This window comes from Carassius gibelio, chromosome B20 (genome assembly GCF_023724105.1).
Source record: "Carassius gibelio isolate Cgi1373 ecotype wild population from Czech Republic chromosome B20, carGib1.2-hapl.c, whole genome shotgun sequence".
NCBI classification, from domain to species: Eukaryota; Metazoa; Chordata; class Actinopteri; order Cypriniformes; family Cyprinidae; genus Carassius; species Carassius gibelio.
This window is the reverse complement of record NC_068415.1, coordinates 21,550,084-21,564,778: the sequence shown is the minus strand read 5'-3', so window position 1 is coordinate 21,564,778 and position 14,695 is coordinate 21,550,084. Positions and strand designations below refer to the sequence as shown.

Genomic DNA, 14,695 nt, shown 5'->3' with positions numbered 1-14,695 from the left:
TTTTTGTTGAAAGCCGAGAGCTTTCTGACCCTGCATAGACAGCAATGCAACTGAAATGTTCCATGTAAAATAGTCCACGTGACATCAGTGGTTCAACGCTAATTTCTGAAGCTATAAAAATACTTTTTTGTGCGCAAAGAAAACCAAAATAATGAGTTTATTTAGGAATTCTTCTCCAAATCACATCATCTGCCATTATGGAGAGTACCATGATGCAGCAACACATGCATGCATTCTTTACATGCAGAGGTACTCTTATTACCTCTGTACATCTGTATGCGTGTGTGTGTGTATATATAAAGAAAAAAAATACATGTACTGCTTTAGGCTAACTGAGACCTGTCATTTGCACTTACATATTGTTGCTCTCTGTAAGTTTTGATTGCTTCAGTTGTCCTCATTTGTAAGTCGCTTTGGATAAATCTATCTGCTAAATGACTAGGTGTAAATGTAATACAATGTCCTGTGGGTGGCATGAACACATTAGCACAGACCCAGAAGAGAACACAACAGCTTAGAGGCACAAATATGAGACTTCCCTTAAAGAGCTGTCATCTCACAAACACTTATCTGAGGCAATTTATAGCACACTTGCTATAAGGACAGCCCCTAAAGCAGCCTGCTCAAGAGCCCAACGGAGACACAAGATCCTAGTAACCAGTGTTGGGGGTAACAGATTACAAGTAATGCAATCAGATCACTTTTTTATGTAACTAGTAAAATAATCCTTTTTAATTTACAATAAAAGATTTTTTTCAATAAAGTAACACCAGTTTATTATTGCCTGCAATAATAAAATATGTGAAATAACACAAATAATCCCATTTGATCAACCAGTGCCTTAAGTTACTTTTTTTTTTAGGGAGAAATATTGTATTAATATTGTAACACGTTACTTTCTCAAATGCTGTTAGTAACCAGTTATTAATGTTCACAATACTAAACTACTTTAAACTGCAAACATTGGATAAATGGTTTATTGATTAGTATAAGCCTTTTATACATTAAATTGACCTTCCTCTGATTCCTGATTTCCTGATTACATATTATTAGTTTTGGTGGTGACAGCTAGCTTCTTTAGCATCCAGAGTGATGAATCCCTGTGAATTGCAATGTTAACATACAGTAATGCATTTTAAACTAGTTTAAAGTCTTCTGGAGGTTTTTGACTTATTGGTGCTTTTTCTATATTCCACATCTCTCTCAGCTAGTGCTGTAAACATATATTTATTATCTTGGCTAAAATCACTCACTAAAACTCACTAAAATGCATCTATCATTTTCAACTCATTCTCACTCCCATGGGGCCCAATACTTATAGTGTTTATATTCAGATATGGTTAGGTTTAGTGTTAGGGGGTTTTGTTAGATGCTCTTAAATATTCAAATATAAAGGAGAGTCTTCCCAAAAATTAAAAATTACCCTGATGTCATTCTAAGCCCATACAAACCCTAAAACTAAACTGCGTTCTTGTCTTAGGACAACTTTGATGAATGATTTTGATCCACTTCATATGTTGACTACTATAGTTTGATGTGCTCTATACATGTGTGTTCATTTTTATTTTTTATGTGAATAAAAGGCTAAATATTTTTTATATAAGGCAATTTTTTAGAGTCTTGGATTGAACTACTCGATTTTTTACTTTTACAATCTTTTCAAGTGTCAACGTTTTGGTGGAATGGACTTCCAATGGATGGACAGAAATCTCTCTGGAAAATATCTTTCATTTATGCTTTTAAATAAAAGTCTTATATGTTTGGAACAACAGAAGGTTTAGTAAATGATGACAGAATTTTCATCTTTGGGTGAACTATCCTTTTAGGTGTACAGGTGCTCATATAATTAGAAAATCATCAAAAAGATGATTTATTTCACTAATTCCATTCAAAAAGTGAAACTTGTATATTATATATTTTTTTTACACACAGACTGATATATTTCAAATGTTTATTTCTTTTAATTTTGATGTTTATAACTGACAACTAAGGAAAATCTCAAATTCAATATCTCAGATAATTAGAATATTGTGAAAAGGTTTATTGAATACACCTGGTGCCACACTCTAATCAACTAATTAACTCAAAACACCTGCAAAAGCCCTTAAATGGTCTCTCAGTCTAGTTCTGTAGGCTACACAATCATGCGGAAGACTGTTGACTTGACAGTTGTCCAAAAGATGACCATTGACACCTTGCACAAGGAGGGCAAGACAGAAAAGGTCATTGCAAAAGAGGTTGGCTGTTCACAGAGCTCTGTGTCCAAGCACATTAATAGAGAGGTGAAGGGAAGGAAAACATGTGGCAGAAAAAAAAGTGTAGAAGCAATAGTGATAACTGGAGAGGATTGTGAAACAAAACCCATTCAAAAATGTGGGGGAGATTCACAAAGTGGACTGCAGCTGGAGTCAGTGCTTCAAGAACCACTACACACAGACGTATGCAAGACATGGGTTTCAGCTGTCGCATTCCTTGTGTCAAGCCTCTCTTGAACAACAGACAGCGTCAGAAACTCACTTCAAAAAGGACTGGACTGCTGCTGAGTGGACCAAAGTTATGTTCTCTGATGAAAGTAAATTTAGCATTTCCTTTGGATATCAGGGTCCCAGAGTCTGGAGGAAGAGAGGAGAGGAACACAATCCATGTTGCTTGCGGTCCAGTGTAAAGTTTCCACAGTCAGTGATGGTTTGGGGAGCCACGTCATCTGCTGGTGTTGGTCCACTGTGTTTTCTGAGGTCCAAGGTCAACACAGCCGTACACCAGGAAGTTTAAGAGCACTTCATGCTTCCTGCTGTTGACCAACTTTATGGAGATGCAGATTTTTTGCAGATTTTCCAACAGGCACCTGGACACGGCGCCAAAGCTACCAGTACGTGGTTTAAGGACCATGGTATCCCTGTTCTTAATTGGCCAGCAAACTCGCCTGACCTTCAGCCCATAAAAAATCTATGGGGTATTGAAAAGAGGAAGATGCGATATGCCAGACCCAACAATGCAGAAGAGCTGAAGGCCACTATCAGAGCAACCTGGGCTCTCATAACACCTGAGCAGTGCCACAGACTGATCGACTCCATGCCACACCGCATTGCTGCAGTATTTCAGGCAAAAGGAGCCCCAACTAAGTATTGAGTGCTGTACATGCTCATACTTTAAATTTTTATACTTTTTAGTTGGCCAAGATTTCTAAAAATCCTTTCTTTGTATTGATCTTAAGTAATCTTCTAATTTTCTGAGATACTGAATTTGGGATTTTCCTTAGTTGTCAGTTATAAACATCAAAATTAAAAGAAATAAACATTTGGAATATATCAATATGTGTGTAATGATTGAATATAATATACAAGTTTCACTTTTTGAATGGAATTAGTGAAATAAATTAACTTTTTGATAATATTCTAATTATATGACCAGCACCTGTATATAAAGTGGTTACTCTAGCTGCAACCCAACATACCACGATGACAAAAGTATTCCCAACAATAGATTTATGATGATAAAAGTCCTAGAAACTTTGTATCAGGTTATTGACACCAAATGTTTCTCACTGAAAGCAATACAGTACCCTTACCCTTACTAGCCACATCACAATAAAGTGTTGCTCAAACAGTAGAACAAGATGCTGGCAACTTGAAGGTCTTGGATTTGATAGCCAAAATTCGATTGGAATTCAAATTGCTTTGCATAAAAGCGTCTAAATGTGTACGGTGTTTGTGGACAGCATTGTTTGCCTTGGGAGTGAAAACAGGCTGAAATTCCTAGTGGTTCATCAGAACAACAATCACATTTAGAGCCTTGTTTGTATTTGTTAGGCGCAGCAGTGGCAGGTTTAATGGTCGGGTGGTTTGAGCTCCGGATTTAGCAGAATAAGTCATTCCTGCCTTTGTGGATTTGGTTGTTAATGATCCATAGCTTTATAGGTGTAATGTTTTCTACATCACAACAGCTGCGTGCTGTGGTTGACTGTTGGTCCTGTGTAGGAACAAGCCCACAGAGAGAAGCAGCATCATTAATCTTTGTTGTTCAGGGTCAATCTGCAATCTCATCTTCTCCGCCACAGAATCTGGCTATATGAGGAGTCTTTGTGTGCACTTTCTGGGTGGGTGACTCACTGTCTGAATGCTGCCAGCTATTTTTGGATTTGAGGCGAGACACAAAGCCATTGGGTTTACAGGGTTTACAGAGTCGCTTATAATGACACAAACCTAAAGCCTTGAGGGAGGTTTACCTGTATCCCGATGGAAGAGCGCGGAGTCTTGAGGTATTCCTCTGCTTTGGACACCAGGATGGCCTTATCGCAGGTCTGAACGGAGCTGTAGCTCCCCGCAGAAGTGAGACGCTTGGGTGCGGTTTCCATTGCTAGGGTCACTGCTTTTGCGCTATCCAGGCTGTCGGTGGAGGTGTAGATGACCCGGCCGAGGCTATCTGTGGCCCAAAGCCCTCCCCGTGAGGGCCGACCCTCGTGGTAAGCATCCTGCGTCGACTCGGTGCTGCTCTGGGCTGTTACAGAAATCACTGGCTTAGTGGTGGAACGAGGAGGAACAGGTGGAGGGGTCTTCTTGTAGCCAGGCGTATATGTCACTACCGCTATAACGAAACAGATGAACAATACGTTAGATTAAAGAGAGAAAGAAAGAGCAATGGATCAGAGAGAAACTAAACCTTCATCACAGTCATTTAGCAGATGTCTGATCATTGATTTTTTTAGGAACCATTTCCTTTTGCCCAACACTATCGGTTGAAGCATAAACGGTAAGCTATTCACGGAGAGACACTGTTCTGCTAATTACTTTACCTTCCCGGGGAGCACTGCTTTGCTCATTGTTACAGACAATGGGAATCTCACTAACAACACCAGAACTTTCCCAACATCAAAAGACGGATATATGAAGAGAAAACCATTTCTCATGAGTAGGTGATATGGTGCTGTTGTTTTGACCTATTAATTTTTGCAAAAGTTTGCCAATCCTGACATTAAACATAAAAAAGGTTATCCAAACCAGATAATGGCGGAAACGTTAACATAGGTTGGCTATTTATAGATAAACAGAGCAAAGTAGTAACTGGTCTGGCATTGTCACCAACATAAAGACCTGAACCTAATCAAAGCACAGCAAATGTTATGCAAACTATGTCAATCCGTGTTTTACTCTATCACTTTTTACTTTTTGTTTGCAAATGCTTTTCGGTCCGAGGTTTAGTTGTTGTGGCCTCAAGCAACTTCCACTTTATATAGAGTACTAGCCTGACCTTCTTTCCTTTATTTATGGATATAATGTAAACATAAATCAGAAAAGTGTGCAGTTTCCCATTAAATCCATCTTGAGAACTCTAAAATAAGTGAAGTGAAGTGAGTGAAGTGAATGGACATTCAGCCAAGTATGGTGACCCATACTCAGAAATTGTGCTCTGCATTTAACCCATCCGAAATGCACACACACAGAGCAGTGAACACACACACACACACACACTGTGAGCACACACCCGGAGAAGTGGGCAGCCATTTATGCTGCGGCGCCCGGGGAGCAGTTGGGGGTTCAATGCCTTGCTCAAGGGCACCTAAGTCGTGGTATTGAAGGTGGAGACAGAGCTGTTCATGCACTCCCCCCACCCACAATTCCGTCCGGCCCGAGACTAGAACCCACAACCCTTCGATTGGGAGTCCAACCCTCTAACCATTAGGCCACGACTTCCCCTAAAATATACTATAGGATTACTTATAAGTTAAATTATTATTTCAATTTTGTTAATTCTCCCCCCCCAAAAAGTGTGTACACAGTGCAGCTTTAATAACAAGAGAACACCATAACCTACAAGAATTAATCTTTTGAAAATGGAATAATACGTAAAGTGAGCAAATTGGACATTCGAGTGCTTGAAGTGAGCTGGTTCTCTGCACTTCTGTGCTCTTGTGTTCACAGTATCTGTATTATTCATGCGTCCCAGCAGCTCTTATATTCTCTTTTGTTCCTGTTTGACAATGCAGTCTCACTAGACAAAGACGGTTTGTCTTGCAAGCCAATGTTTTGACGATCCACATTAAATCTGATGCATACTGTTTCTTAATCCAGCCAAGAGTAGTTCATTCTGATTGAATTTTAAGGGACGTTCAGAGTGGGGCAAAACACTGTGCATTAAAGTTATTAGGTTGGCAAAGGTTTCTTTTTAACTTGCAACTACCGTATCGTCCATGAATGAAATTCCTGAATATGTTTAAAATATTCAATGTCATAAAAAGACAACTGTTTCCCCTCAGCAAGCAAATGGTTTACACCTAATTTTGATAGGCCATTTTAGTTAGTACTCATAGTTATATCTAATATAGTAGAATATCTAAGGTGGACTTAAAATATTATTACCAGTGTTTTTTTTTTGTTTTGTTTTTTTTAATCATGCAAGGATGCAATGTTACCAACAAGTTTTAAATAATTTGTAATAAATGATGTTATTTAAAACAAATTAAAGTAAAAAACAGGGTTTTAAAAGGGAATATTTTGCAATTACAGTATTTACTTTTTTAGATCTTGAACATATTCCTAAATATTTCAAATTGACTTTGATCTCATGGCTTGATCTCTAAAGCCCCTTTCACACTGCACGTCTGACCCGGCATATTGCCGGAACATTGCCGGGTCGCCTTCTGTGTGAAAGCAACCATGTCCCGGAATTGATTACTGAATTGAACCCGGGTCGGGGACCTAGTAACATTGCGGGGTTCGACCCGGGATGAGTGCTGTGTGAACAAAAGCCAGATCTAATTCCGTGTCGAAGTGATGACACGCGTTATCGTGCGACTCTTTTACCAGCTGTTTTGAAGGAAGATCAACGTTCGCGACGAAAACATATGTGCAATCTGTAATGAAGCAGAGATCAGTTAGTTCCTCACTTTCCCCGCTGACGCCGAGATAGTTCGCTTGCTTCAGTGAAAGTATAACGTGCCTAGCGTTGTCGACTCGTACATTACACGTCACGCGCTGATGTCACGTGTCGTTACGGGATCTTCAAGGGCTGTGTGTGAAAGCACGCACATATCCCGGGTAATCACTGGCAGTGTGAAAGTGAAAAATCTAGCGACCAGGGAACAATTTCAGGAACATTTTACCCCTGTATTTGCCGGAATGGCAGTGTGAAAGGGGCTTAAGAAACATAATCACATTTCTTTGAGACAGACATCCCTTAGCCAATCAGAAGCTTTTGAGGTGCTTTTAACACATTCACTGAGCAGCCCATATATGGAAAGCAGGAAGCAGAGAGTGTGAATCATTCAAGTTTAATGCCATGTACAATTTGATAACAGTTGTCAGTTTGTCTGTTTTGCTTCAGCTGACAGCAGTGCCTCAGCTCTCCTGCTCTGGTCAGTTCTGGCTTGTGCAGAGTGGTGCTAATCCAGCTTGATTCTTTGAAAGCGGTGAAGCTTTGGAAAAATCAAGCAGCCCTGACCTCAAACAGGATAAAAAAAAAGTCAAAAGATGGAAATACAGACCTACTTTGCAGCACCTGCAGGGTGTTTGTATTTGCCAACATGACAAAACACCTCAGTGTGGTTAAATGTAACAGTCTACATATGATGTACCAATCAAAACCACGGGCTGCAAATAGCACACTATTACAAAACTGCTGAATGAGTCACAGACTGAAGGGAAAAATGTGGGAGAGAGACGTGTGATTCATACAGAGGAGTAAAACACTTCCAAAAATAGAAAGTAGGGTTGTATAAGAGAGGAACACAATAATCCATTCATGACCTGTTGTGTTGATGCTAGGCGTCATAATTCATTCTGTCATCAGCATGTCGAACACTTCATCAGCTGTGATTAAATATAAAAACTCCCTGAGCAACAGAATATGACTCATCTCTGCAACTACGCTCAGGAAGCGTGGAAGATTTAAAACTGAATTAGGGGGTTACAATATTTTCTCCTGTCGTGGTTATATGCAGAGACAATCATACGGACACACAAAGCAACACTGAAGCTGATTGATTTTATATCTTGATATGTTTTATATATATTTGTATTCTTTCGAATCTGAATAAGACAGCTGTTGCAGAACTCATACTGTATGTCTGATCTATTCTTCAATGGCAGATGGTTGAGGAATGTTCAGAGAAAAAATAATGCTGAATAATACTCAATGATGACACATTTTGCCATTTAATTAACACGTTATCAGCATAAATCATGCCATGTGTATTTATTAACTGTTAAAAAAAATAAGGAAAAAAAGGAATTCCATCTGTTCTATTTAGATTTTATTTAAAATAAAGGAGAGTGAGAATGATTTTATTTTTCTCATTTCTCTAAGAAGGCAGTGTCTTGTTAGCTTGTAAAAACACATCTTGAATGGCCCAGTTTATTTTTTCTCCGAAAGCCCAGTGTGCCAATGAAGGGCTGCTGAATGATTTGGTGTCTTGGCAACAGTTATCAGGGGGGTATCAAATGCCACACAGGTGCTAAACACAGAAACAAAGATAGTAGGCATGATCAACAGCGTGAATCACTAGTGAAGATTACTAGAATATGTGTTTTCCAAAGAACACAGATATATCTTAATACATTTAATACATAGAGTATAAGTACAATATACAATATTCCTTCTAAAACAGTTATTTAGTGCATGTGGTGCATGATAAAAGACAGTAAAACAGCAGCCCAGCGATATAAGAGCAGATATTCTAATAATGTGTTTATAGAGCCTTATCAGCATTAGTGACACAATTTCCCTAGAAAACGAGCTGAATATCAAGTGTTGTTTTTTGCTTCGTTTTGATGTTTTACCTTGGCTTGCTTTGCTTTACTGTGTTTTGTTATGTTGCTTTGTTTTTTTGTTGTTGCTGTTTTGTTTTTGCTGTTTTGCCTCATCTTTACTGTTTTGTTGTTTCACCTTGCTTTGTTTTGTTAGTTGTTTTGTCTTGTCTTACTTTTGCTTATTTTTTTTTTTTTTGTCTTGACTTACCTTGCTTTGCTTTACTGTGTTTTGCTTTGTTGCTTAGATTTTTTGCCTTTTTTTGCTTTGTTTTCTTCCATTGTTTAGCATTGCTTTGCATTGTTTTTACTTGCTGTCTTGTTGCTTTGCTTTGTTTTTTAGTTTTGTCTTGCCTTGCTCTGCTAATTTTGTTGCACGTTTTCTTGGCGTGCCTTAATTTACTTTGTTTCATTGTTTTGCATTTCATTGTTTTGTTTAGCCTTTTTTGTCTTGCTTTTATTAATGTTTCCTTGGCTTACTTTGTTTTACTGTTCTGTTGCTTTCTTTTCTTGTTTTGCCTTACCTTGCTCTATTTTGTTTCCTTGTTTTGCCTTTCCTTTCCTTGCTTTGTTTCATTGTTTTTCCTGGCCTTTGCTTGTTTTGCTATGCTTTGCTTGATTTTTTGTCTTTTTTGTTTTTGTTTTGGCAGTCCAGACTTCAGATCAACATGCATCTTCACTGTGTTGGAAAGACTATCTTTGACATTTTGTTTTGTATATCATGAGAAAAGGTCATATGAATTTGGAGTGACATGAAAATCTGAGAATGTCTGAATGGGCATGATGCTTCTGAACATGAACAAACTATGTGGTATGGCTTTACCTGGAGTTGGGGTTTCTGTTCGATCCACACTACAGGCAGTAGGGAGACGGAACTGGATCCCTGAAAAAAAGAAAAAAAATTAGTAGAGCTTTGAAAAAAATCTAATTGTTAGACACAGTCACAGTCCCAGTTACATCTCCCAACATTTCATATTCATTAAAATCAATAAGACATTTTAAACAGTGAACAATATTATTCAATCTGACACCAGCTGTTTGGGTCTCCAGATATCTTCACTTGTTCATTGTCTTATTAAGTAATTAAGTAAATGTTTGAAAAAGTCAATTAAGCTTTAATCAGTGGTGTCAGATTGTTAAAAATTAACAAAGATACATACATTTAAAAAGTCACATGTATTTAAAACCACAAACAGGCCAGAACATTTAGTTACAAATAAAGAATTGGTGGTTGGTAGAATATTTAGTCAAAAGAGGTTCTGGCATGTAAGAAAGAACTTATTCCTTATGATTTTCTCACCATAATCTTTAGCTCATGATGCAAGTATTAGTTTAATTCTACCCTTGTGAAAATGAAGTATACTTTATGGAAATAATCTATTTAAATATAAATATTCATATATAAAATCAAGTGCAAACTAAACATACTGTATGTATATAAATATATATATATATATATATATATATATATATATATATATATATATATATATATATTTAATTTCAGACACTTACATAATTATATAATTACTATTTTCTCTGAAACTATAATTAATTATAGTTAATTTGCTCTGCCAAATGTACTGACAAGCATTTATTTTTAAATCAACATTTTCTTAAATTTAGCTAAAATTAGGTAAACACATTAACATACTGTATATGTACTTCTTTAACGCATGATTTTTTATTTTATTTTATATATTTAAAATGTACTTTGAAGTATTACAATGTACACTTTTTGTTAACATTTTATTTTGATGGTTCCTTTTGAACATTTTTTTTACAATAAGTAACAATGCACCTATATGTCAGCTAAATCCTATTATATTATTTTTAAGTGATAGTTCTGTCACAAATTATTCACCCTCATGTCGTTCCAAACCCACAAGACCACAAGTGATACTCTCTAAAATGGCATTATTGTGAGAGTGAGTAATTAATGACAAAATTTTCATTTTTGGGTGAACTATCCCTTTAATATCTGCTTTCTGCTTTAATATCCCTTTAATAACTCTTTATTGTGATGCTCCCCAATAGATATTCCACTGACTATAAGTAAAAGTAACTTTGCAAGTACGTCAGCTTAATCTAACCCTAACCCTACCAGTCTACTAATACTCTACTAACACTCTTGTGAGACTTAGTAGATATGTAGGTGCAACGTTATAGTCAAAATAATGTGTTAAGGGGACCATCAAAATAAAGTGAAACCCACTTTTTAAATGCAAAACCGTCATGAAAATGAACTCTCAAAGTAAATGGCATTTTATTTATTTGATATTATGTTATCTGCACTTAAATATATATATATATATATATATAGATAGATAGATAGATAGATAGATAGATAGATAGATAGATAGATAGATAGATAGATAGATAGATTTAAATAAACATTTTTAAGATAGGAAGTACACTACTAGTACAATTAAGCATGCTTCTTTCCCACAAGGGTGTTGCCTCCCTCAGTATGCCAACTAAAATTATGCTTAAAATCAGTTATAAACTTCATCATATATATTCCACCAATTGTAGTTGTGTTTAAAAGTAAAAAGCTACAGTGTATGGCACTTGGTCATTTGCCACGTTGGTAAGAAAACTATTGAAAACCAAACCATTATAATATACACTTTTATAAACAATTTCATTTTATCACACATTTTAGATTTTCAGTGATATTTTAAAACTAACACAGATTCTGAAAGTAAATAAAATGAACAATTAAGACACTGAAGGCAAAAGAAAAGCATTAATAAATAAACAAAGGCAAAAACTATTTTAAACATTAAAAATTAAAGATGCAACTTAATGCATGGATGAATTTGCAAAGCTCTAAATAAGTTAAATGAAAAATAAGTTTCAAGTGAATCACTAACAAACTTAATGACATTCTTACAATATAAATTTCTGTATGATTTTTGTCTAAAGTCTATAAATTAAAATGTTGCAATCAAAAAAATTCTCAAGTATATCATTTAAATATGACTACATTTACACAAAAACAACAGTCTAAATGAATTACACAATCATTCAAAGGTATTAGATCAGTATCAGATTTCAGTTCCAGTTCTTCCATAACTGGAAAAAGGGTTAAAATTCACCATTGTGCCAGGTCATTGACTGTAGATTCCAGTAAGAGCGTTGCTTGATCCTGAGTGTTTCGTCTGGGTCGTCCTTATCATGTGTGCATGGACTCTGACAGTGTGGAAGGTGATATGCTTAATGACTGTGATGACATGGATGAAGGATGATATGAGACACAGGAACAAAAGTAGGCCTACATCAAGACATTCACACCAAAATATAACGGCCTGACTGAAAATTACTTCATGAAATTTCATTGAATATTCCTTGTCACGGGTTTAAAGTGCACTTGCTTCATGCCCTACTAAGCTAAACGTATCCAACCGTATGCAAAATGTAAACATTCCAAAAATATATTTGCTGGAGTATCACATGACCAAGATATAAATATTGTTATTTTATTTTTAGAATCTGATTTTATGTACAGATATTTTTAGTTAGTCCAGTCAAGTAATGAGTCACACGATGGTTGATAAACTTCCCAATCAATGCGCATTGCATTTGGGGATACAGTACCTAACATGATGTGCTCTGTTAAAAGCTACAGTACATACAGTATTTCAGTGAATGGACAGTATTCAGTCATCTGGATATTTAAGGCATATATAAATTCTGCATACTGTGCAGAGTACATATGCTGTAGTACAAGTAGCAGGCTAATACTCTATATCAGTGGATTTCTATTCCAGCAGCCCCCGCCAGTATATTTTTCATGCAACTCTTATCTATACAGACATTTGTTCTTTTCGACCATAAGTGCCCTGCGAAGTGTACATCACAGGTGATTCAGCCATGATTCCAGTTAGAAGGGCTAAAGGACTGGAAATGAAAAATACTGCCCTACATTGAACAAATTAGATTGCTAAAGGATAGTTCTTGTTCTTAAATTGATTGGATGAGCGATCTTAGTATACATTTTACAGTAATTTTTTTTTTTTCCATCCCACTGTGTCTACCATCTTGGATCATTTATTTCACTGTAGCAATGCAATTTTTTATGCCAAAAAAAATTACATTGACTAATTTTGACTAATTTCTCTCTGTTTCCGATAGACTTGTTCACGTGTTTCAGAGATACTTGTGTGGTGAATCAGACATATGGTGAATGAATTAATGATTGAACAGATGGCTTGAAACACAGGTAGGTAAATGGAGAGAGGGATTCTCCATCTGAACCGTGGAGGTGTAGGGCGACCTCACCTCTTGATGGAGATTTGAGGTTAGAGCCTGATGACCTTTATTCTCAACATACATACATACATACAGTGGCAATGCCCCCATGAATGCAGAGTGGATGTCATCATAGTATAATGCTCCAGTTACTAATGTTACCTTGGTTACCTGAGATAACGGGAACAAGCATTGTGTTTGTGATGCTTGGGTGACACTGTTATCCTCTGAATATTGAAGCCTGATTTGTTCAAGTTTGTGCAGCTGCACAAACATATGCCATTTCAGCTCACCCAAACAGGGTAGAGTTAACTATGTAAATCGACACTGAATGCATTTTCATCAGAATCATTTCCACTGAGGATAGGTAGCATCGACTCGCATGAAGTTGTATAGCATGGAAAGGCATGCATCACTTATTCCATTTATAATGCTTGGGGGAACGATATACCACAATGCCATGCTATAAGTGCAGAACAGAAGCCGTCCTGCGAGCCCAGCTCTAGTGCACTGCCATGAAAGCCCTAAGAAACATAGGCTAACTAGTGAGGTTCAGGCCACCAGTCGGAGCACTAACTTACTTGGGGTGCAAGACAATTAAGCTGACAAGACCCATGCCTGGAAAGCAGGGATGTCCATGTTATAAAACCTGACAAAGCTAGATAGCGACAATCAGCTGGCTGCCTTGAAAATATCCCCAAGTCTGGTGGACCAAGCCCATGAGGAATATATCCTCCTAGTGGAGTGGGCCCTCACTCTAATGGGGCAATCCGAGCCAAATTAGGTGTAAACTGGTCTTAAAGGGTTAGTTCAGCCAAAATTAAAATTGAACCACAAATTACTCACCCTGAAATCATCCTAGGTGTTTTTTTTAGCCTTTTTTTTAGGTTTTTTTCTAGGCTTTTTTTTTTAGGTGTATATTACTTTCTTCTTTCAGATGAATTCAGTTGGAGTTCGTCTGAATAACACTTCTGAATAACACTTTTTTTATGGATGCGCTTTTTTATTAAACTTCTCATGGACAGAGGCAGTGCAACACCCGCTGAGTGGCATCAAACAGCTTGAAAGATCAAAGAGATTTTTTTTTAATAACTCTGACTGGATTTGTATGAAAGAAGAAAGTCATATACATTTAGGATGACTAGTTCAAGGGGGTTAAGTCTCCTGGCTCCTCACTTGACGACCAAGTAATTTCTTCCTACCGACTGGCCAGCCGCAAGGACTTTTGTTGGCTTGCAAGTTTGTTGTGATAGCTGGCACATATTCCTTGAGCATAGAAGGAGTGCAACCCTTATCCAACAGCTCTTGTAAAAGGACAGAATTGTTGCTACCTCATGAGAGGATGAATCTTCGTTCAAAACTGCACACCAGTTGGAGAAGACAGATTGGCCTTTATAGGATAAAGGCACCTTGTAGATGGTGCTCCGACCTCCGCTATAGTGTTGGCTACCTTCACAGATAGCTGCAAAGGTTCCCGTTGAGGGGCCACAAATAAAGAATCTACATCTTGGGTTAGGGATGCCACAAGTAACCCCTCACTTGCAAGAGGAGGTCTTACCTCAGCAGAATTAACAGGGAGCTGTCAATGACAGCTGAATCAGATAGGAGAACCACGACTGTTTTCACCAGAGTGGAGCCCACCAGTATATCTGAGCATCTGGACCATCTGATGACTTGAGAAAGCAGAGAAAATGAGGGAA

At 37.2% G+C, this 14,695-nt stretch overlaps 1 protein-coding gene across 1 annotated transcript in view; it reads right to left on the bottom strand.

The window, feature by feature from the left end:
* Nucleotides 1-13,457, bottom strand: part of LOC127983541 (disks large-associated protein 2) — an 18,938-nt gene extending 5,481 nt beyond the window's left edge. Inside the window, 4 exon segments of the mRNA XM_052585732.1 lie at nt 4,226-4,584; nt 4,793-4,857; nt 7,571-7,630; nt 13,447-13,457. Of these exon segments, the coding sequence (XP_052441692.1) occupies nt 4,226-4,584; nt 4,793-4,857; nt 7,571-7,630; nt 13,447-13,457 (495 nt within the window).
* Between the last annotated feature and the right edge of the window lie 1,238 nt (nt 13,458-14,695).